Source organism: Mustela nivalis (assembly GCF_964662115.1).
Source record: "Mustela nivalis genome assembly, chromosome: 12".
NCBI classification, from domain to species: Eukaryota; Metazoa; Chordata; class Mammalia; order Carnivora; family Mustelidae; genus Mustela; species Mustela nivalis.
The window spans coordinates 102,288,309-102,315,773 of NC_139031.1; the positions used below are offsets into that span (position 1 = coordinate 102,288,309).

At 38.0% G+C, this 27,465-nt stretch overlaps 1 protein-coding gene across 20 annotated transcripts in view; it reads right to left on the reverse strand.

Annotated features, from left to right (window-relative positions):
* The window catches only part of SUGCT (succinyl-CoA:glutarate-CoA transferase), an 808,589-nt gene that overhangs the window by 742,709 nt on the left and 38,415 nt on the right, over positions 1-27,465 (reverse strand). For all 20 annotated transcript variants that reach the window (XM_082692660.1, XM_082692659.1, XM_082692656.1 and 17 more), the window contains exons 4-6: positions 24,749-24,834; positions 24,014-24,064; positions 17,786-17,906 (exon numbers count right to left, since the gene is read on the reverse strand). In XM_082692660.1, the coding sequence (XP_082548786.1) occupies positions 17,786-17,906; positions 24,014-24,064; positions 24,749-24,834 (258 nt within the window). The remainder of the gene's footprint in view (positions 1-17,785; positions 17,907-24,013; positions 24,065-24,748; positions 24,835-27,465) is intronic.

Below are 27,465 nucleotides of genomic sequence, written 5' to 3' on the forward strand. Positions count from 1 at the left end.
CCCACAGTGACCACCTGGCTGAATACAGACAGGCCCATAAGACGACCCACCTCAAAATATCCAGAGGCCCTGAGTACCCAATGATCTACTTACAACTAGGCACAGTTCCCAAAAGGGGGAAGATTCCATATGTCACCATACTTCCTCATCTTCCGCCTTTAAAAACAGCCCCACGCACTGCCTCGCGGCAGACAGTGTCTCTCCTCTGCTAAGTTGCCCACTGGTCCTCTTGAAGCGTATTCTATCTAAACTTCTATCCCCTTTGTTCTCCCTCCGGTGAACCCTTTCATTGCCACACCGCCAGCTTCCACCCGATCGTTGCTCCACTTTTGGGAGGCCCCCATCCGATCGAGACACCCCATTTATTCACCACAGTATCTGCATCAATACATATTTCTTGAATGGATAGCTATTCCGTCACGTCAGTATAGGTCCCACAGTTCTTTTTTTTTTTTCCTTAACATTTGTATTCTTTTTAATTTTGGCTCAGATAACAAAGCAAAAATAACCGCATCTTAATACAGTATACAGTGAAGTGAGCACAGAAAGCAGCCCTGAGCCACAGAATCTGGGAAATGTTAGAATGTGAGGATTAGTACAGTTAGTTCAGCCTCTGCCCTGAGACATGGTAGCAGGAGAGCAGCTTCGAGTCAGTTTTGAGCATCACTGTCCACATGCCAGAGCAGAGGGTGTGTGAAAGGGAAATGTCTGGAGGACTGTGAAGGAGCGGGAGTAGAAGAAGACTCAGGTCTCAGAGAAACGTTACACGTGAAGATTGTATCACTTTTACGGATCCACTTGCACTTTTATTGAATCCTTATAATACCACTGCTGGGGGAGCGGCCAGCATCAATGTTCCTGTATTACAGCCAGAAAACAGAAATTAAAAGAGATTAAAAACTTGACAGAAGTTAAACAGCCATAACGGTAGAACTAGGAATTCACCCCAGGTCCCCCAACCCCTGAGCCTTTGTTCTCCATTACGTAGTCTCATGAAAAAGAGTTCCAAGTACGACTAGTATTATAACCCCTATAAAACTCATGTAACATAACCTGAAACATATTTAATGACTTAATCTTTAATATCTCCATAACAATTTACAAATCTGAAGGAACATTCACGAATTATATCTCAGACTCCACTAGAAGTTTATGAAGTAAGCAGGCAGATTTACCTCCATTTTATTTTATTTTTTTTTTTTTAAAGATTTTATTTATTTGTCAGAGAGAGAGTACATACAAGCAGACAGAGTGGCAGGCAGAGGCAGCGAGAGAAGCAGGCTCCCTGCCTAGCAAGGAGCCCGATGTGGGACTTGATCCCAGGACCCTGGGATCATGACCTGAGCTGAAGGCAAGAGGCTTAACCAACTGAGCCACCCAGGCGTCCCAATTTACCTCCATTTTAAAGATAAGAACATTTAAGATCAGATCAACATAAAGACTTCCCCAAGGTCAGAAGACACTCTCATACAAGTCTCACAAATCCTCATTGAGAGCTTCTTTGGATGACACTGCCTAGTGTCTTTTATAATTGATAAGCAATTAATATAATTACAAGATCTGCCTATATGTAAATTATGTCAATTATGTGCTACTTTATGTGCTAATAGATATTTAGCACAGCGCCTACACATAATAAATACTCAATAAATCTTAGATATTTTATATCTAATATATTTATTTTATATAGCCAAGCCAAATGCAAATATTTTCCTGATTTCGTTTCTTATTACATCTGTAATCACTTTTGTTACAGAGAATTATTTTCATTCTTGGGAATGTAGGCACAGGACTTAGACTCCCAAACTTAACATCATAATGCATTTTCTATCTTTTTTTTTTAAAGATTTTATTTATTTATTTGAGAGAGAGACAGTGAGAGAGAACATGAGCGAGGAGAAGGTCAGAGAGAGAAGCAGACTCCCCGTGGAGCTGGGAGCCCGATGCGGGACTTGATCCCGGGACTCCGGGATCATGACCTGAGCCGAAGGCAGTCGTCCAACCAACTGAGCCACCCAGGCGTCCCTGCATTTTCTATCTTAAAGACCCTCAGAGTTTTGCCTCAAAAGGGAGCAAAAGAGAATGAATAAATAAAATAAAAGGAAAAGGTTGGGTTTTTTCCTCTCCATCCTGTGGTGTCACCCTGCTATCCAGGACATGCATACCAAATACTCTAGATCTGGGGCCTGAAAATTCTGCCAAGAACCAGATAGTAAATATTTTAGGCTTTGTGAGTTGAGGTGTGAGAATGTTCTCTGATGAACTACTCAACTCTGCTGTTGCAACACAAAAATAGCCATAGACAATATATAAACACATGGGCATGGCTGTGTTCCTATAAAACTTAATGTTCAAAAATGGCAGGCCCCTCCTCTTGTAACGGAACTGGGGAACTGCAAAGAATCCAGTGAAATGCTGGGAGTGCGGTGGGAGGCAGAACAAGAGGGAAACATATTCCAAAAGGTGCCTCTCCACACCTACGTCTCACAATGTGAGATTCCTCCTGTGACTTATCTCCCTCTTTCCCACTCCTTATTTTTCACCTGAGAAGTATTTGGGCCACACGGTTAATGATTGTAAGCCTTTCACATTAGCTCTGGTTGTTTTTAGGACTGCATAACTCATGACAGTCAAAAAGACAGACCAAGCAACCTACGGCCATAACCCCCAGGGTCTCCGGGTGTCCTAAGAAACGGTTCAAGTCCAAAGGGCAGATCAGACCGGAAATGATGGAGGAATAGAGGACACAGGCATACAGTATTCTGTTCAAAGAAGGAAAGACACACAGAAGCACTGAAGATAAACACTGAAGACTTTTGCTGATAAATGATCCTGAGCACCTTCAACCAAACACCGGCAGGTAGAAGGTCTAAATGAGAGTTATCTGTGTGGACAGGATGTACAGCTTAGGAGAATCACTGTTTGTAACCCATATGGTGGGTTAGAAACAGAACTGAGAATACATAAGCCCAAGCACATGAGACACCACCGTACAGGAAGAGTAGAAGACTCAAAATACAAGGATAGTAAAGAGAACACATAAAATTCTGGGTGTATCTAACTGAGATAAGAGTAGATCCCTCACTATCATCATCTTGGCTTTCCTTAGAGAGCTGTGAGAAACAAGATTGAAATTTCTGGCTCGAGTGGCAGAAATGTACCCTCCTAGAAATACTTGGGACCAGTTGCCTGGGTGGCTCATTGAGTTAAGCCTCTGCCTTTGGCTCGGGTCATGATCTCAGGGTCTTGGGATCGAGCTCCTACATCAGGCTCTTTGCTTGGCAGGGAGCCTGCTTCCTCCTCTCTCTCTGCCTTCCTCTCTGTCTACTTGTGATCTCTGTCTGCCAAATAAATAAATAAAATCTTTTTTAAAATAAATAAATAAATAAATATTTGGGACCATAAAATTTCATTTGTCAGATTGACAATACTTAAGCATTTCTACCTTTCTTTCAAAGTTAAGACCAGCAATTCTGATCAATTATAATGCATGATTGTAACTATTTATCCTAGCAGGCAATTCTTCTCTCCAGAAAGTATTCATTTAAATGAATAAATATTTGCCTCAACCCTTTGAGTATTTCCTAGACAATATTAGGAATGATAAATTATTTACAATGGAATGATAAATATAGGGTGCATAGAAATACTATTATACAATAGGATTTTGACTCCCCAAAAATGGAATGTTGATCAGTATTTAGTATTAAACAAATGTACAAGTATATTCTAATATATACGCTAATCCCATCAGACTGAAAAGAAACAAAAAAGAAAAATCCTTGAAATAAAGGGTTTTTAATTTACCCCCATAAGAATCAGTTTATTCCTGAACAAAGGAACGTTTTATACTTAGTCATCAAGTACTTGTATCTGCGTATCACTATTCCAGATACAGCAAGACATTTTCCTGTGGCTGTGACATAATATTTATAATTTTTCCTATAGTCTACCTTGTAGTTTAAACTCCTTTTTTTACTAAAATGTTTTCTTTTATTCTATTTTTTCATGCTAATTTTTACATTTTCAATGGTGATAAAGCACACACAACATAAAATTCACCATTTTAACCAGGCTCAAGTGTACAGTGCAGGAGTGTTGATGTTGTGCAACCATTACCACCGACTGGGTCCTAAACTATTCATCTTCCCAAACTGAACCTTTGCACTTCCCCACTTTCCCCTCCCCACAAGCCCCCGGAATGACCCTTCTACTTCCTCTCTCTATGAATCAGGATGTTGTAAACGGGATGTAAGTATTTGTCCTTTTGTGTCAGGCTTATTTTCTGTATCATAACATCTTCAGGGTTCATCCACATTGTGGCAAGTGTCAGAATTTCCTTTCCTTTTAAGCTGAATGTTATCCCATTGTATGTATATACTACAGTTTTTTCATCCACCCATGCCTTCATTAATGGACACTGGGGTTGCTTCCAACTTCCAGCCATTCTGAATAATGCTGCTTCAATGAACATACATGTGCAAACACCTGTTCAAGCCTCCAGTTTCCATTCTTTTGCATATAAACTCAGAAGTTGAATTGCTGGCTCATGTGGTAATTCTGTTCAAATCTTTGAGGAACCTCCATTGTGGGTTACATATCCCACCAACAGTGCACAAGGGTTCCAATTTCCCTATAACCTCACCAACACTTAATTTTGTGTAGCCACCCTGATCAATATGAGGTGGTATCTCATTTTGGTCTTTATCTGAACTTCCCTAACAATTAATACTGTCGAGCATCTTCTCATGTGCTCGTTGGCATTTGTATATCCTCCTTGGAGAAATGTCTATTCAGGTCCTTTGCCCATTTTTTAACTGGCATGTTTGTTAGACTAGGTTTCCTTCTATCCAAATATGTTTGCCAAACTTTTTAACACTGGTATTTTTTTGCTTGATAAACTTTTGTGGGTTTTACATTGTTTACAAAACAGAATCACTGATTCCACAATCTGATAGTTTATCAAGATCTCTGATCTTTCAGGATTGCGTGACTATGACTTAACTGCACATACTTTTAAGCTCTGTGATGAAAAATACTGTAGTTCAAGTAAAGGACTGAAAGTTGTAGCAGTGCACTAATGCTGGCTAGGAAGACCATCGACAGAATGGAAAAAGTATTATTAGCACTCATGAAATACATGCTATCTAAATTTTATCTAACATTTATTTTTTGCATCCTTTTAAGTATAATATTTCTTCTTATCTAGCATTACTTCTTTAAATTTATGGATTTATTTCCCAGGCCTAATACCATAAAGGGAAATGATTCAGTTTGATGACAGGGTTTTGGGATGAGGGCTAAGTCTTGACATGTGTTATCTGGCATGATCCATAAATCATCTGATTTGTGAAGATTTTGAAATAATTACTTTAACATGAACTAATGTTGTCATCTTTTTCCCTCCTGCTGGTCTCGAGTTCCCAAGGGGTTCCTTAAATTGGGAACTATCATCCATATATTAGAAATCAGAGACCAAAGGTGAAACCAATTGACTCTAGATTTATACCATATTGCTAGGCCGAGCCGATTTCTTTGCTTCTGGAAGTACAAAGCATTCAGAAAGCAGCTCGACCTCCTTCTCAGGTCTTGAGAAGGAGGTCTTTTATTGATCAATAGTATATGAAAAATAAAAGTAACTGGGGACTGAAGTAGGTCAAACATACATTCATGTATAAAATTGTGTGATGAAATAGTACTCAGTGCATACACATAAATCCCATAAATACAGAACGCTTTTAAGCAGAACTCTTTTAAGAAGAGCAACTTCGTCTCTTTTAACGTAATGGGAAGTCATTTTGTTCATGTTCCAGTCCAGTAGATTCCCTTAATTTCACAGTTTCATGAAGAGTTCCCAAGGGAAACTATCATAATGCTCCTTATATCCATTAACAACTCCGTATCAGCCTTAAAGCAGTATTTGCTAATGGGAAAAGATCTTTATTTAGAAATTGTGTATATGGAAAAACTTGACCTTTACACTTGTGTTTAAATATTTGAGAATGCATATGAAGTCAGTCAAGACACTTTATCATCAAATATTATCCTTTCATACTTAAAAAATTTTAAGACCAGTATCTCAGGTTTGTCAAAATTTGAGTTAAAGAATGTTCAAATGAAACTCCCTTGTCTCTGTTCATCTGAGGCGTCAAACCCAAAAACAATGCCGGAAGTGCCAGAACACCAGTGTGGAGGACGCTAAAATATGAAACCTGTTTTGCTGCCCTTGGCTTATCATCCATTTGAAGGTATGCAAGAAAAGGTAGGGAGGCAAATAAAACCTTTAGCAAGGGCTTCCTTAGAAAGAGTTGTCAGCATGCTGTGCATTTCACCCTGCCACAGGGGAGGGGCAAATTGCTTCCCCATTACTTCAAGCTAATTGAAGGAGACTTCAAAAAAAAAAAAAAAAAAGCATCTGTGATCTTGGCCTGTGTTCTGAGAACTTGAAATTACCTAAGGACTTGACTTGTTGCCTAAAAACATACCAAAATCAAGATGTTAAGGTTTCATCAGTTAAATGTAGCAAAAGTAACAGGTTTGTAAATAAATTGCACAACCCCCAATGATAGAAACGGATGGTATGCCCTGTGAGCCAAGTGGCCCATCAGAAGAGCAGAACTAGCTTGTTTAAAAGGAATTCTACCCATAAGGTTAAGCAGAAATTTTATTCTGATGCCTATAGGAACATGTGTGTTGTATAGAGGACTGTGTACAGAGGACCACAAAAAGACAGGGGCTGAAGGGGAAGAACTACAGTCCGAGGTCTCAGGATCCTACAAAACTCCCCACAAGACAAAGAACCACCAACTGAGTTTCAGGTATACAGAAGTCTCCAATGCAAGGCTCCAACTATACCCGTCAATCAAAGGCTTTTGTGTACCCTAATGGGATACTCACTTCCCTTTCCCTAAGAGAGCCTCACTCTGAAGGAATTACACATAGCAGCTAGCAACAGGGAAGAGAAGAATCATGGAAGAATGAAGAAACTGTCACCCTCCAACACACACATACTCTTTCCCTCTCTCTCTGTCTTCTCTCTCTCCCCTTCCACTTCTCTCTCTCTCTCCCCAGACTCCCAAAAAGGCAGGCCCAAGTTGGGGAAAGGGAAAAATCATAAACTGCACAAGAGTCTGAAGTTATGGTTTTAGATTGGGCTGGACTTTTTAATACTTTAAATGAAACAACCAGGGAAAAAACATAGGACTTGTCTGGGATTTCATCCATGAAAAATGAAAATGAGTCAAGGATACAGGTTGCAGAGGTAGGGTGGGAGAGAATAAAGTCTCTGCGTCTACTCCACTGAGTCCAACTCGTACAACACATCTGTTATATGTGTAAGGGTAAAAAGAAGTATTTAAAGATAAAGAGGTTATTCCCTTTGGGGATAAAATAAAGGCATAAAGTCACTTTCTGGAGACAGTCCATGTCTACAGACAAAATATAATCTCAGTCCCTAGCTTTATGGGCTGTGTTTTGAAATCCTGTATTTATGTGTTAAGTTTCCCTTCCCCAGCAGAGATGGTGTCATTATTTGTTTAAATAATGAGTTTGGTATGAAATGGTAAATATGTCAAACCACACTTTTGCTGGGGATCACTAACTCTAAAGTTGGACAGATGGCCACAATACTCTGGATTTCTGGAGAAAAGGAAAACATTTCCGGAGAGAACAGGGTGCAACCAAGACATTCATAATTCAGACCAGTAATTTCCAATTATTTTGACTATAAGGATTCCTTTCAATGTCATATCCAAACTATTTATTCAGTCTAGAAATGATACTTACTGCCATGTGAATGTCATGTACCCTAAACTGGACTACAATCTTCAGAGGTTTAAAAAAAAAAAAAAAAACTTGCCCATTGTTATCCCACATACCTTAATTCTTTCTCTTCTGTCCTTCCTTCCCTTCTTTCTTCCAACCTTCTTTCCCCCATCCATTCCTCCTGCCTTTCCTTCCTTCCTTCTTTTTCTCCCCTTCAACATGTTTATGGGGTTACAGTGCAGGCAGACATCTAAATATTCTTTTTTTTTTTTTTTTTAAGATTTAATTTATTTATTTGACAGAGATCACAAGTAGGCAGGGAGGCAGGCAGGGGAGAAGGAGGCGGGATGGGGAAGCAGGCTCCCGGCTGAGCAGAGAGCCCGATGCGGAGCTCAATCCCAGCACCCTGAGATCATGACCTGAACCCAAGGCAGAGGCTTAACCCACTGAGCCACCCACGCACCCCAGTAAGTCTTCTTTAAGAGATGAGGTTATGTGGTGAATATGCAGAAAATGATGAGAATAGATACACACACACACACACAGACCAGCTCACTCCCTAAGAATCCAAGTGCAGCAATGTTCTGTTTTGTAGTCGTTGCCATGATATGAATGTTGGATGCAGTCACTGGATGGTTTGCCATGGCTATTTGGGCTCACTGTTCTCTGCTACTGACTCTGAAACACTATGGAGGCATGGGGATTTCTTCAGTAATCTAAGGAAATTTTATCTTAATCACTACTCTCTGGAATATGAACCTTCTCTCAATGTCCAGTGGTTTCTTTTTTTCATTTTTTAGGCAGCTTTATGAAAACATCATTTATAAAGCATTAAATACATCCATTGAAAGTCCATAAATCAACATACAGAGTTTTACAAACATCACCACAATCTAAAAACTTTCCTCATGCTTCTTTGTAGTTAATCCCCCAAGCCCATCTCCAGCCTTAGGCAACCACTGATCTGCTTTCCAGCTTACAAGTTTGTCTTTTCTTAGACATTTCATATAAATGGAATCAGACTATACCTAGCCTTTTGCACCTTGCACTGTTTCATATAGTTTGATGTTTCTGAGGTTCATCCATCTGTAGTATGAAGCAGGACCACACTCCCTTTGATGGCCAAAGTAGGTCATGCTCTTGCCATCAAATGTCTAAAGTCACTGCCAAAGCCAAAGGTCATGCAGCTTTTCTCCTATGTCCTTCTTTTGTGTGCTAATATGCTTAGCATAGATTTTGAAAGTTGACTCAGCCTAAATTCCTGGGATGAATCCCACTCGATTGTGATGTATTGTGATTTTATATACTGCTGGATTCAATTTGTCCCTATTTTGTTGAGAATTTTTACTTCCATGTTCATGAGAGATACTGGTCATTGGTTTTCTTTTATTGGAATGTCTTTAGTTTGGAATCAGGACGCTGCTAGCCTCATAAAATGAATTTGGAAGGACTTCCTCCTTTTCTCTTTTCTGGAAGACATTGTGTAGAATTGGTAGTATTTCTTACTCAATGTTTGGTGAGATTCACCAGTGAAACCATCTGGGTCTGAAGTTTTTTCCAAAGAGTTTTCAACTAAAAATGTAATTTCTCGGGGCACCTGGGTGGCTCAGTGGGTTAAAGCCTCTGCCTTCGGCTCAGGTCATGATCCCAGGGTTCTGGGATTGGGCCCCGCGTCGGGCTCTCTGCTCTGCAGGGAGCCTGCTTCCTTCCTTCTCTCTCTCTGCCTGCCTCTCTGCCTACTTGTGATCTCTCTCTCTCTGTCAAATAAATAAAATCTTTTAAAAAAAATGTAATTTCTCTAATAGGTATAGCACAATTCACGTTATTCTTGAGTAAGTGTTGGTACATTGTGTCTTTTAAGGATTTATTCTATTCTATTTCATCTCAGTTTTTGAATTCACGGGCATGGAGTTATTTGCAATACTCTGTTGATATCTTTTTAATGTCTTTGTTGTCAGAAGTGATGACCCTTCTTTCATTCCCAATATTGTATCTTTTTATCTTGGTCAGCATGACTAGAAGTTTGTCAGTTTTTTGTTTTTTGTTTTTAGCATAGTTGACACACATTACATTAGTTTCAGGTGTACAATGTAAGTAATTCAACTCTCTATACATTGTTACACTCACAAATGTAGCTACATTCTATCACTCTGTAATACCATTACATTACTGATTATATTCCCAGTGCGGTGCCTCTTATTCTCAGGGCTTCTTCATTCCTTAACTGGAAGCCAGTACCTCCCACTTCCCTTCGCCTATTTGGCCCACCCCCTCCCCACCCCTAGCAACTATCAGTTTGTTCTCTGTATTTCTAGGTCTGATTCTGATTTTTGTTTATTTATTCATTCGTTTTGTTTCTTAGCTTCCACATATGAATGAAATCAAATGGCATTTGTCTTTCCCTGACTTATTTCACTTAGCATAGTGCTCTAGGTCCATTCAATATCACAGATGCCAGACCTCATCCATTTTTATGGTTGTATAATTCCATGTCCAATGTTACTAATCAAGGTCCTTCAGCAGGTTAGTCAGTATTTGATTCCTACCTATTTTAAAGATTATTTTTAATATACTCTGTATCATATCCCTCTATAGCTCAAATCCTTCCCTGTATGCCATAGCATTTTCACCCCTACACAGTGTCTTCTCAAGCATTCTGATTGTTTTTGCTATTTCAGGCACATTGGCTTTCTCGTAGGCTTTTAAAGGACTTTAGATCCTCCCTACCTCAGGACCTTTGCACATGATATTTTTGCTGCCTGAAATGCTCCTCCCTTTGATCTTCAAATGGCTGGTTCCTTCTCCTGTTTTAGGTCTTTAAATGATATTCTGACACTATGCATCTCCTCCTCTATGAATCTCTGTCATAGTACTAACACAATTTATTAGTACTTGCCATACGATTTTTTTAACTTCTTTATAAAATATCTCTAACAGTAGGCTGTAAGCTCCTAAATGCAGAAATCATGTCTGTATTGTTCATTCCGTACACTCAATGAGCCGGGCAATACAGAAGTTCATGAAATATGCGTTGGAGTGGGAGAAGGGAGACAGAGAAAGGGAGGGAAGGTGAGAGGGAATTACTTGGGCATTTCTGGATCTTTTGCTATGGTGAACATAAAAAGGTACACAGAATAATATAACAAATATGCATGTGTATTTGGCAAATACAGTTGAAGTCCCGTGTATGTCCCTACCCTGTCCCATATCCCTCCCTCCCCACTCCCCAGGGGTAATCATTCTCTCAAATTGAGCATTTTTCATCACCATGTATGTCTTTATATTTTAACCACTTAAGTGAACTATTAAAAAATATATACGATTTTTATTGTCTTAACTCTACATAAACAGTATCATCCTGCATATCACTGTTTGTAACTTGCTTTCTTCACTGAATTTTATGTTTGGAAAATTCATCTAACTGAATTCATGTTGTTCCAGCTTACTCTTTCCATTGCTTAATGGTATCCCATTCATTATATTACACATTTAGCCATTCTCCTACTAAAATATACTTCATCTCATATTTTCACCTTTTTGCTATTACAAACAATGCTGCTATGAACATTCTTCATGTCCCCTCATGCACATGTTTGAGACTTTCTATAGGGACGTACCTAAAAGTGAAAACTGGAGATTATAGAGTAGATTTGTGTACAATCTCAAAACAGCTTGCCAAATTACTCCCAACATGGATATCATTTTTCAACCTGGGTATCTGTCCTCCAGCAACGTTCACAGATTCCTCTGTCTGGTAGAGTCAGGTTTTTAAATGTCTGTCAATCTCTTAGGTGTGAAGTGGAATACTATTCTTGTTTTAATTTGCATTTTTCTTTTTTTATTTAAATTTTAGTTAGTTAACATACAGTGTAATTTGCATTTTTCTAAAAACTACTGACCCTGAGTAACTTTCTACAGCCATTCAGGTTTCCTTTTCTGGAGCTCGGCCCATTTGTCTGTTGAACTGTTTCTCTTTTCTTCTATTGGATTTAAAGAAAAATTTTAAGATATTCTGGTTATTAATCCTTTGTCAGTTATCTTCCAGGGATCTGTGACTCATCTGCTTGCTTTTTTATAGTGGCTTTTGATGCACAAAAGTTTTACATTTTAATAAGTAGTCAAGTTTATCAGTCTCTTACTTTGTAGTTCATACTTTTCGTATGTTGTCTACAAAATTCTTCCCTGCCCTAAGGTCATAAAGACATTATCCTATATTGTTTTCTAAAAGTTTTAGAGTTTTACTTTTCATATTTAGGGTATAAATCAACATTATGTTACTATATAGAATAAACTCAAGATCAAGGTTATCTTTTCCTTTAAGGATAACCAATGTTCTACCATCAATTATTGCATATATCTACCCTTTAATGATCTGGAGTATAAGCCCTAAAAAAAAAATGTTTCCATATATATGCCAGCATGTTTCTGAGCTCTCTATTCTGTTCCATCGATGTATTTCTTATCCTCATACTAATACCACACTATACTATTACTACAGGTTGTATCAGTCTTTTTATCTAATAAGGCAAATCTGCCCACCAGGTTCTTCCTTATAACTATCTTAGCTATTCTTACCTCATAAGTAGAGTTCTCAGATTTTTTTCTACTTAAAACTAAAGAATGGATCTAAAATATTCTGATAATGAGTTCTGAGGTCCCTCTTGAGAACCTATCCTCAAGCAGAATCCTGTAATCTGTCCATACAAGGACAGAGATTAAGAAAATGCCATTGGGGGCGCCTGGGTGGCTCAGTGGGTTAAGCCGCTGCCTTTGGCTCAGGTCATGATCTCAGGGTCCTGGGATCGAGTCCCGCATCGGACTCTCTGCTCAGCAGGGAGCCTGCTTCCTCCTCTCTCTCTCTGCCTGCCTCTCTGCCTACTTGTAATCTCTCTCTGTCAAATAAATAAATAAATCTTAAAATAAAATAAAATAAAATAAAAAAAGAAAATGCCATTGGGGAATTCACAAAAATCAAAAAGGTACTTGGCAAAGCCCTTTCCCAACCCCCCCCAAAAATTATTAAAGGGCATACACAATGTTCCTACCACAAAATTATTCTGGTCAATAATATAATGCAATGTTTATCCTTCTAGAAACAAAGAGCAATGAAGTTAATAAGAAGAAAAGAAGTAAATATTTTTAAATGTGGTAGAGAGGATTTTTACTGCTAACTTTTTATAATTAATAACATGCTCAGAAGAAACAAAGGAAAGAGGGTACAACTTAAAATTAAAGTGCCATGGAGAATATCATTATACTAAAAGTATAAAGAGGTAAAGAATGGTCAGTTTAAAAAACAAAACTTCTTTAAGAATATAAAAATATAAATATAAATATAATATAAAAATATAAAATCTCTTTCGGAGATTTTAATCTCTTTCTTTTATAAAAATATAAAAATCTCTTTCGGAGATTTTCTTACCCCCTGGTACAAAGGACACATGAGTTTCCTCAAGAAGTAATTCCTAGTGAATGATAGCTTTTTAAACACTGCCCCCTAATGTTCATACTCCGAAATGGTAAGAGGACCTTACAAAAATAATCCTTCCTCCCTTGTGATCAGTTGAGCATTTTTGTCCTGCAGACCAGATTTCACAGACTGAGGCAATCTCAACCACACAACTGTCAGAGTGCATTAAACTAAATCTCCCAGCCATTCTAAGATTACTCTCATCAGCAGTAAGGCCAACATGTGAGTGAGAACAGACTATTTGGGCTTGGACAGCACTGACAGAACAGCAATGCCACTGGGGAACATCAGGGAAGTCTAGGATCCCAATCATAACATGTGCAACTTTAGACTGATCTAATCTGTCTTATTTAAAAAAAATAAGAAAAACAAACACTGATTACCAGAATATCAAACTTTTACAAAAGAGATGGCCTTACTTTATATACACATAGATTCATGACTCATAAACGACCTCTGCTTCCAAAGACTCCGTTGACATTTAGACTCCCTGACGAGTAAATATGATTAACAATAAATGAAAGACCAAGACTACATTCTTCTCGTCAAGCTGTTCAGTGTCTTGTCATCACTTGACAATTTAAGTTATAACAATGTAACATACAACAATGATATACATCTAAGTAGGGAAAGCACAGAGGCAATTAATATTTAGTCAAGAGGCCTGAATTGTAAAGCCATCTGCCATGAAATAGCTGTAGGACCAGAGGTCTCTTGGACATTCCGGACCTCTTTCCTTATCAGGAAATAAAGGAGAATGAACTGTATGGGTGTTTTTCTCATGATTGTCAGGAGATGGGGATGTAGAGGATTACAGAATTATGGAAGGTCCTTGTTCAGACTGTAAGTGCCTCTCCCCATCACCTCCTTATTCCCCCATCCCTATCACCGAAAAGCATATCAAATCTGCACTCTCCCCATAGCTGAGAACTTCCACATTATACAATCTATCTCCAGGGCCCTTTGACACACTAAAATGTGAACACGGGATCTGAGAGCTGGAAGAAAATGCAGAGATCCTCTAACCACAAGCCAAGACCCAGAAGAACTGCTGGCTTTAACTGTAGTTAGTTATGGATGTGAAACTTTGGGAACTGTGAGGCTTCCCAAGTGGGTAACTTTTCTTTTTTTTAGATATTATGTATTTATTTGAGGGACAGCGCAGGAGCGGGGGAAGGGGCAGGGGAAGAGAAGAAGCAGACTCCCTGCTGAGTGGGAAGCTGGCAGCCCAACCTGAGGCTCCATCTGAGGACCCTGATATCATTACCTGAGACAAGTTAGACGCTTGACTGACTGAGCCACCCAGGTGCCCCCCAAGTGAATTAACATTTTTGTTTGGCTGGAGGATGTGATAAAATACATTCTTATTCCTAATCTTTACCCCTCTTGGAATCTATGCCTTGCCATGTGACTCTGTAGATCCTGCCACAAGAGTAGAACATATTTCACCATGCATTCGTACTGGGCCTGGTCGAGTGACTTGCCTTGACCAAAGGAATGCAAGCCAATGGGATGTAAGCTAATGTTTTAAACGTGCTTGTGAGGTTGGGCTCATTCTCTTGTACTCTTGCCTTTCATTATGAGGAAAACGCGCCTTTGGTGGCCACTGGTCCAAGGAGTGTGAAAGACAGGACCAGCACAGCAGGACCCCCACCCCTGAAACTTGGAGCCAAATCTAACCAGTCTGGATCAGCTGAACCTCCACCAATGCAAATTCATGGGAATGAGAAATAAATATTTACCGTCATTGAAGATGGTGCATTTGCAAGTTATGTAGCATTTTATGATAACAAGGTAATGTGAAGATAATATTTTACCTACTTTAGTAATTTAGACCTCCACATTTCCAATAGACTGTGAAATTTTAAGGAAAAACCTTTCCCTCTTTCTGACACATATAAATATTGATATTCAGACACAAAGACTGAAGTGTGATTACATACCTATACAATAGTACATTTAAGAGAGAGTCAGATTTAGTGGTAAAGAGTCATCTATTATTTACAGACGCTGGCTCTCATGTTGATTCAGTAGCGAAGTTAACGATCATCCCCTCTAAAATAGTATTGACCAAACACTGCAGTTATAGCTTAATCTACATTTAAAAAGCAACACATAATTATACTGTGAAAAGCATCATTTATACTAAAGTAATATGTCATAGTCAAAGCATTATTATATCTCAATTAACCTGAATGCATAGAAATGGGAGTATTTTGGTTATTATTACTTTATGACTAATAAAGAAACATTTTTAATCCTATCGCTCCTCAACTACCCCCACCACTCCTACCCTAATTCAAGCTGCCAGTATCTCTAGCCTGGAGTAGCTTAATAGCTTCACAATTGTTCTTCCACTTGTAACGTTGTCCTCTACTGTCTGTTCTCAACACGGTAGCTAAAGTGATCCTTTTATTGGGGGGGCTTTTTTTCCCCAGTGTTCCAAGATTCATTGTTTATGTACCACACCCAGTGCTCCATGCAATACATCCCCTCCTTAATACCCACCATCAGGCTCACCTAAGCCCCTACGCCTCTCCCCTCCAAAACCCTCAGTTTTTGTTTCTCAGGACGTTAGGAGAAGGAAAGGAAAAGAAAAGTGATACTTTTAAAAATACATCAGATCACGTGGGTGGAACTGGAGGGTATTATGCGAAGCAAAATAAGTCAATCAGAGAAAAACAAGTATCATATGATCTCACTGATACATGGAATTTGAGAAACAAGGCAGAGGATCATGGGGGAAGAGAGGAAAAAATGAAATGAGACAAAACCAGAGAGGAAGATAAACCATAACAGACTCTTAATCTCAGGAAACAAACTGAGGGCTGCTGGAGTGGAGGGCGGTGGGAGGGATGGGGTGGCTGGGTGATGGACATTGGGGAGGGTATGTGCCACGGTGAGTGCTGTGAATTGTGTAAGACTGATGATTCACAGACCTGTACCCCTGAAACAAATAATACATTATATGTTAATAAATAAATAAACAGGTGAAATTTTTTTTTAATAACATAATAAAAATACGTCAGATCATTATCATTCTTCCGTAAAATACTCCATTAACTTACAAACTTATTCAAAGTAAAAGTCAAATTCCTTAAGAGTTGCCAACAAGCTCTTCGAGATCTTGCTAACCAACATCTTCCTGTTTTTCTTACTGTTACATTCCCCTTGTTCCCTGCTTCAGCCATCCTTGATGGTCCTCAGACATGCCCAGCACGCTCCTGCCTTAGGTCCTTTGCACTTGCTGTTTCCCCTTCCTGAAGCCATCATTGCCAATATCTGTATGATTCACTCCTTTACTTCATCCAGGTCTCTGCTCAAATGTCAGTTTATTGAGGGAGACTTCTCTCTCTCTCTCTCTCTTTTTTTTTTTAGCATTTTATTTACTCATTTGAGAGAGAGAGAGAGTGTGAAAGCATGAGTGGAGTGGGGGATTGGGGAGGAGAGGCAGAGGGAGAGAGAAAAGCAAGCTCCCTGCTGAGCAAGGAGCTCACTGTGGGGCTCAATCCTAGGACCCCAGGATCATGACCTGAGTGAAATGCAGACGCTTAACCGACTGAACCACCCAGGCACCCCCAAGGGAGACACTGTAGGACCAGAGGTCTATCTCCAAGTATAAAATAGCTCCTCCTCACCCCATCTCCAAGTATAATATAGCTCATCCTCACCCCATCCCTCTTGCCCTACTTTATTTCTCTGTAGCCCTTATCATTAATGGGCTCAATTACAAAAAAATTAAAAACTTAAAGAATAAGTTTATTTATTTATTTACTATATATCTCCTTAACCTATAATATAAGGCAAACCTCCATGTATTATCCACTGCCACATCCCAGAACCTTAGAATACTGCCCGGCAAATCACACACCTGCAGTAAATACTTGGTAGATGAATGAAGAGTGAAAATACTATAATTTTTTCTGATAAAAACTATTAATGTAACTAAGAATTTTCACAGCCACTTTTCTATATTACCTCCCTAATTAATAGATAAGTGCTTAAAAATAGATTAAACTAACTCAAATAATAACCTTGTTTCCTTGGACCTAACACATACACACACACAAACACCCACAACATTCCCCAGCTAAACAATCTGGAAGACTTTACTGAACTCTTTCCTTGACCTGGCTTAACACCTCTGAATAAATTAAGGGGATATGTTGATTTCCTGTGCTACACTAAAGCCAATTAATATTTTACCTACAATTCTATGTATGAATTAATATTTTGTATTTTATAAATACAAAAGTATTTTTGTAAATACAAAATACAAAGTATTTTGTAAATGTCTGTAAAATATCAATAGAAAAATTTGCAAAAACAAACAAAACTACAGACGTACAATTCAAGAAGAAATACAAGCAGCCAATAAATACATGAAAAATCTTCATTTCGGTTACCTATAATGATTAATCAGAGGGCGAGGGCTAGGGAGAACAGAATCACTTCAAGAAAACCAATACGAGCAAGAGGCTTCTTACAGGAACAAAGAAAGCCAACTAACTAGAAAATCTATTCGCTGACAAGAGTGTGGGATCAAAATACCTGTGATAGAACAGTAGATGATGTGAGGGGCAATCTTGTCTATATCTTCATATCCAAGGCCCATAGCAGACAGTCTGCCAGGGATGTAGTTTTCCACAAATACATCACAAACAGCTGCAAGCTGAGGAAGGAGGGGAAGATGAGTCAGACTTCTTAAGGGACTTCCAACCTTTGAACAAACCCCCACATGACACAATTTGGATTTTAGTAAACATAGCTGATCCTCACATTGTAATAGTCAAGAAAAATCACAGGAAAAGTAGAATTACAAAGTAGAATTAAATGAACATAAAAGCACCAGTGGGTCAACTACTATGAGATATTACAGACAGTAAGACAATGGCCACTAAAATAGCAAAGAGCATGGTGTTAAGGGGATATGCTTACATTAAACGTAAGAAATATCTAGGTTACATGGTCCTAATATAGTCTCAAGTAGCTTAGATAGAAAAGTTAAAATACATGTACAAAAATATATGAAAAACAGGGGCGCCTGGGTGGCTCAGTCATTAAGCGGCTTCCTTTGGCTGAGGTCATGATCCCAGGGTCCTGGGGTCGAGTCCCGCATTGGTCTCCCTGATTGGAGGGAAGCCTGCCTCTCCTTCTCCCTGCTTGTGTTCCCTCTCCCGCTGTCTCTCTCTCTCTCTCTTTCTCTCTCTCTCTAATAAGTAAATAGAAAAACCTTTAAATAAATAAATTAAAATATATGGAAAACATCTTAAATCCTGTAGAAGAAACTAGGTACAATGTCTTTGCTATTCTCCATCCTTACTATGTAATATTCCTCATTACAACCTGCACATATGGGTATGTAATACATATAAATGTCATTCAGAAATCCTTTTATACTTTTCAGATGCTTCCTTTCCAAAAAGTTCTAAATGTATTTAATTAACCATTAAAAAAAAAACTATTAAACAGTAACCCCGTGTAGGCACTCCTGCCGGCAGTAAAGGACACAAATTACATCAAACACATGTAGGTTTCTACATGGGTCAGCTCTCGTTGCATACATTCTGCATGTGCATTATGTAGTACCTTACGCAAAGGGCATTTATTTTTTTTTTAAAGATTTTGTTTATTTATTTGACAGAGAGAGATCACAAGTAGGCAGAGAGGCAGGCAGAGAGAGAGAGAAGGAAGCAGGCTCCCCACTGAGCAGAGAGTCCGATGCGGGACTCGATCCCAGGACCCTGAGATCATGACCTGAGCCGAAGGCAGCGGCTTAACCCACTGAGCCACCCAGGCGCCCCGCAAAGGGCATTTAATGAATTAATTTTAATTTTAAAAAACCCTGTGTGGGTACTTCAAGAAGTTAAACATAGAATTACCCTATGACCCAGCAATACCACTCCTAGGTATATACTCAAAAGAACCAAAAACAGAGACTCGAACAGGTACTTTTATGCAAATGTTCATAGCGCAATGACTCACAATAGCCAAAAGGTGGAAATAATCCAAGTGCCCATCAATGGACAAATGTACCCATAAAGCAGAATATTATTCAGCCATTAAAAAAAGAACAAAGTTCTGATACACAGTACAACATGGACAAATCTTGAAAACATTATGCTCAATGAAATTAACCAGACACAAAAGTATAAAACTTGTATGATTTCACTTATATAAAATATTCAGAATAGGCAAATCCATAGAGACACAAAGTAGATGAGAGTTTATCAGGGGCTGGAGGGAGAGGGAAGTATAAAGTTATTGCTTAACAGGTACAGTTTTTGTCTGGGGTGAAGAAACATTTTAGAAACAGATAGCGGTAGTGATTCACACTATTATGAATGTAACTAATGCCTCAGAATTGTACACTCAAAAATGGTTAAAATGGAAATTTTTATGTTCTATATATTCTACTACAACAAAAAACATTTTAACTGTATAGGCTATTTGTATTTTCAGAACTTGTGGAACTCTAAATCACATCTCAACCTACATTAAGTATCCAGATGGACCACAAATAAATTCACTATTTCAGTAAGACAAAAAAAATAAATAAAACGAATAAGTTATGCTAATAAAAAAGTATTTAAAATATTATAAAGTACTCAAAATAAGCAGATTAAAAAACAATATACATTACATTATCTCATGTTTTGGGGAAAAATGAGTATACAAGGGTATAAAGAGATTTGACATGATACAGTAAAATGTTAATTTTTTTTCCATGAACATGTATTAATATTTGTGTAACATGACAAATATTCTTTCAACTAACAAGAGCTGTGCTCAGAGCACCAGGTGGTCTGGCTCTATCACATTATTAAAAAAAATATGGAGCAGGTGAGTTTAAGAGCTACACATTTTTTTTTAATTTAAGATTTTATTTATTTATTTGACAGAGATTGGAAAAGAGCAGGCAGAGAGGCAGGCAGAGACGGGGGGGGGGAGCAGGCTCCCCGCCAGAGCAGAGATCTCGACGCGAGGCTTAACCCCAAGACCCTGAGATCATGATCTGAGCCGAAGGCAGAGGCTCAACCCACTGAACCACCCAGGTGCCCCGAGCTACACATTTCTACTCATAAAGATGCACAGTAGTTTTTAAGCTTACCCAAGAACTGAGTATGTATGCATTCTAATATTTATAAAGAACTATCCCAAAAAAGTATATAAGGCAGAAATTTTTCTTTTCTCCATTTTATAAATATTTATTTTAAAGATGTCTTAGCCACTTACTAGATATTGACTCTTAGTTGCTCTGTCATTCAACATAGTCTCTCCTCCTCTGTTTCAGGATATTCACCCATTTCAAGATCATGTATGTTTTCTAAAGCTTCATCTAATCATTCATAAAAATTCTAAACACAAGAGTGTTATAATCTGGGGCGCCTGGGTGGCTCAGGCAGTTAAGCATCTACCTTCGGCTCAGGGCAGGGCCACGGGGTCCTGGAATGGAGCCCTGCATTGGGCTTCCTGCTTAGCAAGGAGTCTGCTTCTCTCTCTCTCTCTCTCTCTCTCTCTCTCCCCCTCTGCTCCTCCCCACTGCTCATTCTCTCTCACTCTCTCTCTCTCAATTAAATAAATAAAATCTTTTTTTAAAAAAATGGGATGCTAAAATCATAACATCAGAAAACTCCCTCTGAGTTACACTGCTCCCCACTCTAACTACAAGTGTTATGTCTGACAATTGCTTCAAAGGAGACCAACTATTTACTGGCATTTCCCAAATACAATAATCTACTAGGAAATAAAGTGAGAGGACTGGTTTCCAGTTTTACTGCTGATCACCTCTTCCTCATCTAAGTGCTCACCAATCACCTAAAACACGTATCCTAGAATCTGGCCCAGAAAAAAAAGCAAGCACAATTTTGCATGAGTTAGAGAAGCTACTACCTTTTTCTTTCTAAAACAGAAAAAAGAAAATCCTCCATCTAGCCAAAGAGTAAATAAGAACTAAAATTAAGTTGAAATACAAAGTATCTAATTCTGAGATCCCTTTGTTACATGTAATTTAAGAACATGGTGGAGATCAGAAATAGAAAGGAAAGTGATGATAATAATTTAACCACATTGCTAAAGAAATCATAAAGTAAATTTTTCAATGTTATATCGAAGAATATGCTTATTGGTAGGAAAAGTATTCTGAAAGATTTCAGCACAAAGTTTCCTATCATCCACTTTAAGATAGTTCACAAGGCATCTGGGTGGCTCAGCTTAGTTCAGCATTGGACTCTTCAGGTCATGATCTCAGAGTCATGATCAAGCCCCACACTGGGCTCCGTGCTCAGTGCAGAGTCTGCTTGAGATTCTCTCTCCCTCTTCCTCTGCCCCTCTCCCTGCTCACACTCTTTAAATAAATATATAAATAAATCTTAGAAAAATAAAATATATAAAATAGTTTAAAAATACACACACAAACACACATATAGGCATACATATGTAAATAAGCAAATACAGCAATATATTAACAACACTGCATCTAGGCATAGGGTTGAAGAAAGTTCATTATACTCTTCTTTCAGCTATTTTGTACGTCTGAATTTCTCATAAGAAAATAAAATCCAGGGCCGCCTGGGTGGCTCAGAGGATTAAGCCTCTTCCTTCAGCTCAGATCATGGTCCCAAGGGTCCTGGGCTCAAGCCCCGCATTGGGCTCTCTGCTCAGCGGACAGCCTGATTCTCCCTCTCTCTGCCTGCTGCTCTGCCTACTTGTGATCTCTCTCTGTGTCAAATAAATAAATAAAATCTTTAAAAAAAGAAAGAAAGAAAGAACAAAAGAAAGAAAGAAAGAAAAGAAAATCCATGACATTGCTCTTTGGAACATATCATGTGCACTCAATATGGATATTGTGACTGTCAACTAGTTAACATAGAGAATTATTTGAAATATAAATGATATGTCAGAAAGTTAACAAATCATATTGCTATGAAAATACTGGGCTCTACATAGATTTTCTAAGCAGAGTTTTGTTTTTTGCTCAAGCTGTTTCTAGTTAGCCTAGTAGACAAAGGAGTCATATTTTTGAAGCTCTCATGTATCCAGCTGATTGCTTTGTATGCTACTTTGGAACTGTTTCCATAAACTAAACTCAATATATTAGCAATCATAGCCACCATGGTCTGAATAAAGAGGATGTTTTGTTACTCTTAAGCTAAAAGAGAAATCGATGCCAGAAAGCATAAAAAGACTAGGCAAAAAATAATTTTTTCCCTAGGCAATAAGATATATAACATGCTAAAAGCTAAAAACATGGAACTAGCTAAAAGCAACAGACATCAATAACGTCCCCATACAATTTATTTAAGTTTAATATGACTTGAAATGTACTTTATTATCAATCAGACATGAAGAGAAATCAAGCTCATAATGAAAGTTAATTCAGGGGCACCTGGGCATCTGCCTTCAGCTCAAGTCATGATCCCGTGGTCGTGGGATCAAGCCCCGCATCAGGCTCCCTTCTTAGCGGGAAGCCTGCTTCTCCCTCCCTTCCCCCTTGCCTGTGTTCCCTCTCTCGCTGTTTCTATCTCTGTCAAATAAATTTAAAAATTTTTTAATTATAGGGGTGCCTCGGTGGCTCAGTCATTAGGCATTTGCCTTTGGCTCGGGTCATGATCCCAGGGTCCTGGGATCAAGCCCCACATCAGGTTCCCGGCTTGGTGGGAGGCCTGCTACTCCCTCTCCCACTCTCCCTGCTTCTGTTCCCTCTCTGTCAAATAAATAAAATCCTTTAAAAAAAATTTTTTTAATTATTTTTAAAAAAAGAAAAAGAAAGTTAATTCAAGGTAGAATGTAAATGTAATTCAAAGTAGAACAGTAAAAGACTGGCAAGATCCCAGGACAGCGAGAAGGAAGTCCTGGAGATTTGTGTACTTTGGTCAGAATCATACATGCAGTCCTAAAATACTCAAAAGCACACTTACGCATTAGTAGCAAGAATTAGGAATTCCACCTATTGAGAAGCTCTAATGAAACTACAAAGTATTTACTCAAACAAATCTGAAACCTTGACTACTTAGGATAAAATATCAGAATGCTCTGAAATAGAAGCAAAAAAGCAGGAACTGTGAACACTGAAGATGATACTGAGAGAACAGAAAGAGGAGAATAAAGGCAAGAACAATCTTAAGGCAAGAAAATCTTGAAAAAAAAAAATCATCTACCTGAAGTCACATAAATTAGTAAGTAAAGAAAGAAGGATTAGAATCTCAGCAGTGGAGAACTAGGGTGCACCAAACCAGTACCCAATCCTGCCCCTCAAGCAAAGATGCTGAAATCAGCTCTGGACATATTAAGCCATCGGAATAAAGGTTAGAAGAGCTTGGGCTCTCCAGTGATGGGACCCCCATCACCGGGTTCAAACCTCAGCTCTTCCCTTTACCAGCTCTGTCCTCTTTGGAGCATCCCCTGAGGCCATGAGACTCACTGCCCTCCCGTGAAAATGAGGATTCTGATACCAATTTACAAGTCAAATCCTGAGGATCTGAGGGAATAATATATGGAAAGTGTCCAAGCCTAAGAGTGATGCAGAGTAGGCATTCGGTCAACAGTAGATAATATTATGACTGAAAACTTTCACAGGGTAGAGAAATATTATACAAAACATATAAGAAATTAGAAAGCAAATTTCACTTACAATAAATGTAAAGTTAAATTCTTAAATGGCGTTTACAGGAAAATTAGTGATTGCCAATGAAATAAAGTTTTAAAACACTTCAACTCATGTTCAAATCCCCAGTTACAACCCAGGTGGTAAGATATCTTCCATAGAGCATACTGTACCTCTTTGATGATTTTCACCCCTTTTGGATCCTTGATATTTACAGCTATACTCTAAAAATTAAAATATATATATTAAAATAATATAAAGGTTTTCATATTACTGACAGTTCAATAAGGATACCTCATGAAGAAACATCTGAACTATCTTTACTGATTTTATTTGCAATGGCGATATATTAGGATGATCGCAAGGATTCTAGTAAAATTTTTTCAAATAATAATACCAAATGTTAGGCAATTAGCAATCTCTGAAAGAATAAAATGTAAAGAATCAAATGATTTTTCTCTTTAATAAAATTATTCCATTATAAACCATTATAAATTCTCATGAAATAAGTTAGTAGAGAAGGAAAATTAGTAAAAAGCTCTCGTTTCTATTTTGTAACTAGTGAATGAATAAAATTTCACCTTCTTTTAAGTACTAATTATATATACAAGAAAAGGATAGAAACAAAAGTTTTGTTATGGGACGCCTGGGTGGCTCAGTTGGTTAAGCAGCTGCTTTCGGCTCAGGTCATGATCCCAGCGTCCTGGGATCGAGTCCCACATCGGGCTCCTTGCTCGGCAGGGAGCCTGCTTCTCCCTCTGCCTCTGCCTGCCTCTGTCTGCCTGTGCTCGCTCGCTCTCTCTCCCTCTGTCTCTGGCAAATAAATAAATAAATTCTTTAAAAAAAAAAAAAAAAAGTTTTGTTATTACAAAAGAATTATAAAAAAAACAAAGAAAATATATTCTTACTTTTTTATTTCGATTAACACTGAGGAAATAAGTACTCTCTGTCCCCACAAAAGGTGGCCCCCAAATTCGTGTGTCATCACCAGCTCCTGAAAATAACAGTATGAGCTATTAATTTTTAACTCTTAAACATCATGAGACATCCAAACCAACATTCACCCATCATATACATTCACAGATGCCTTCACAAAATCACCTCATTTCAGGGGAATTAAGCAATCCACAGGGGCCATAAGAACTTGTTGCAACTCTCCAAACTCCACCTTATTCACTAAGTCCTACTGTATCATCTCTCACTAGAATCCACCCCTGAAAGTCAATATCCAGAAAGAAATATCCTGTTAGCAATCTTCAGATTTAATAAATGGCAAATTTAAAAGAAAAAAACCTACTTTCAGTTTTTGGCAAGCAAAAAGTAAAAATCTTTGGCAGTTTAGGTTAAAAAGTAAAAAGCTTTGGTAGTTTAGTTCAGCTCTTTCTGTGTTTCTTGGCATTAAATGTGCAAAGAAATGCTGAGTCTGTGAAAGATTTTTGTTAAATAATTAAACCAGAATAATGGTAAGCGAGATTTTATAATAAAATGGCATCATAAATAAATAAATAAATCTTTAAGTTTCTGTGAAATCCCAAAAATAAACCCAAGCATACGTGGTCAGTTAATATATGACAAGGGAACCAAGAGCTCTTGATGAAGAAAAGACAGTCTTTTCAGCAAATGGTTATAGGATAATTGGATACTCACATGTAAAAGAATGAAACTGAACCCATAGCTTACACCTTTCATCACTCACAGAAATTAACTCAAAAGATCAAAGACGTAAACATAAGACCTAAAACCATAAAACCCCTAGAAGAAAACATAGGAACAAAGTTCCTTGAAATGGGCCTTGGTAATGATTCTTTTGGATTTGATACCAAAAGCACAAGCAATAAAATCAAAAATAAGTGGAACTCCATCAAGCTGAAAAGCTTCTGCACAGCAAAGGAAACCATCAACAAAGTGAAAAGACAACCTATAGAATGAGAAAAAATATTTGCAAACCATATAGCTGATAGCAGATTAATATCCAAAATATACAGATAACTCACACGACTCAAATAAAAACAAATAACCCAATCAAAAAATGGGCAAAGGACCCAAAGAGATATTTCTCCAAAGAAGACAGACAAAAGGCCATCAGGTACAGAAAAAGAAACTTGACATCACTAGTCATTAGGGAAATGCAAATTAAAACCACAGTGATATAATCATCTCACACCTGTTAGAATGGCCATAAGCAAAAAGACAAGAGATAATAAATACTGTTGAGGATACAGAGAAAGGGGACACCCCTGCACTGCTGGTAGGAATGTAAGTTGGTACAGCCACTGTGGAAAACAGTATGAAGGATCCAGAAAAAGTAAAAAGAGAACTACAATATGATCCAGCAATTCCACTTCTAGGAATATAGCCAAAGGAAACAAAAACACTAACTCAAAAAGATATGCAACCCTATGTTCATAGCAGCATTATTTACAATAGCCAAGTACGGAAACACCTGTGCCCATTGATGGATACATCCATCAATAAAGTTGTAGTATATATATATATACAATGGAATACTATTAAGCCATAAAAAATAAGGAAATCCTACCATTTGTGACAACATGGGTGGACTTTCAAAGCATTATGTTAAATGAGATAAGTCAGACAAAGACAAATATTGTATGATCTCACTTATATGTGGAATTTTTTAAAAAAACAAATGAACTCACAGAATAAGAGATCAGACTTGTGGTTACCAGAGGTGGAGGGTGCAGGTGGAGGGAACCAGAGGAAGGTGGTCAAAAGGTGTAACATATAACACTGCTATATGTTATATAGGAAATTTGTTGAGAAAGCAAATCCTAATAGATCTCATCATAAGAAGAATTTTTTTCCTTTTTTCTTTTCTTCTGTCTTTTCCTTTTATCATATCTCCATGAGAAGACAGATGTTAGCTGAACCTACTATGGTAATAATGTGATAACGATGTACATAAATCAAACCATCATGCCACGTGCCTCAAACTTTTACATGATGTACGTTGACTATTTCTCAATACAACTAGGAAAAACATTTGTGTTATAGCAACAAATCATGAGAGGCAAAATAAGTTACTGAACAGCAGATTCATTTAATTTCAAATAGTATTCTAGAATAAAGCTTTAGTCACCTAGGTCTTGCTTCAAAGGAGAAGTTTAAAACCATCAAAATACAGGGTTTTTTTTTCTGGACATCTACTTCAAGTCATGTTTGTGTTAGATTCTGTAACTATAGAGTTACAGAAAAATTTTCCTTGGCACAAAAAAGCAACTGACTATGTAGACAGAACTCAGAAAATCCATTAATGTGTAAATGGCACAAAATAGTATCATTTAAGAATCTTATAATATAAGGCCTGATTAAATATTGGTATCAGAAACTAATCACTATGAGGGACCTGGATGGCTCAGTCGTTAAGAGTCTGCCTTTCACTCAGGTCAGGATCCCAGAGTCCTGGGATGGACCCCAGCTTCGGGCTCCCTGCTTGGCGGGGAGCCTACTTCTCCCTCTCCCAGCCCCCTGCTTGTGTTCCTCTCTCGCTGTGTCTCTCTCTGTGTCAATTAAATAAATATATATTTTTTTTAAAAAAAAAAGAAACTAATCACTATATAAGTAATTACAATTAAAGACTGGCCCCCAAGAAGAGAATATTTGT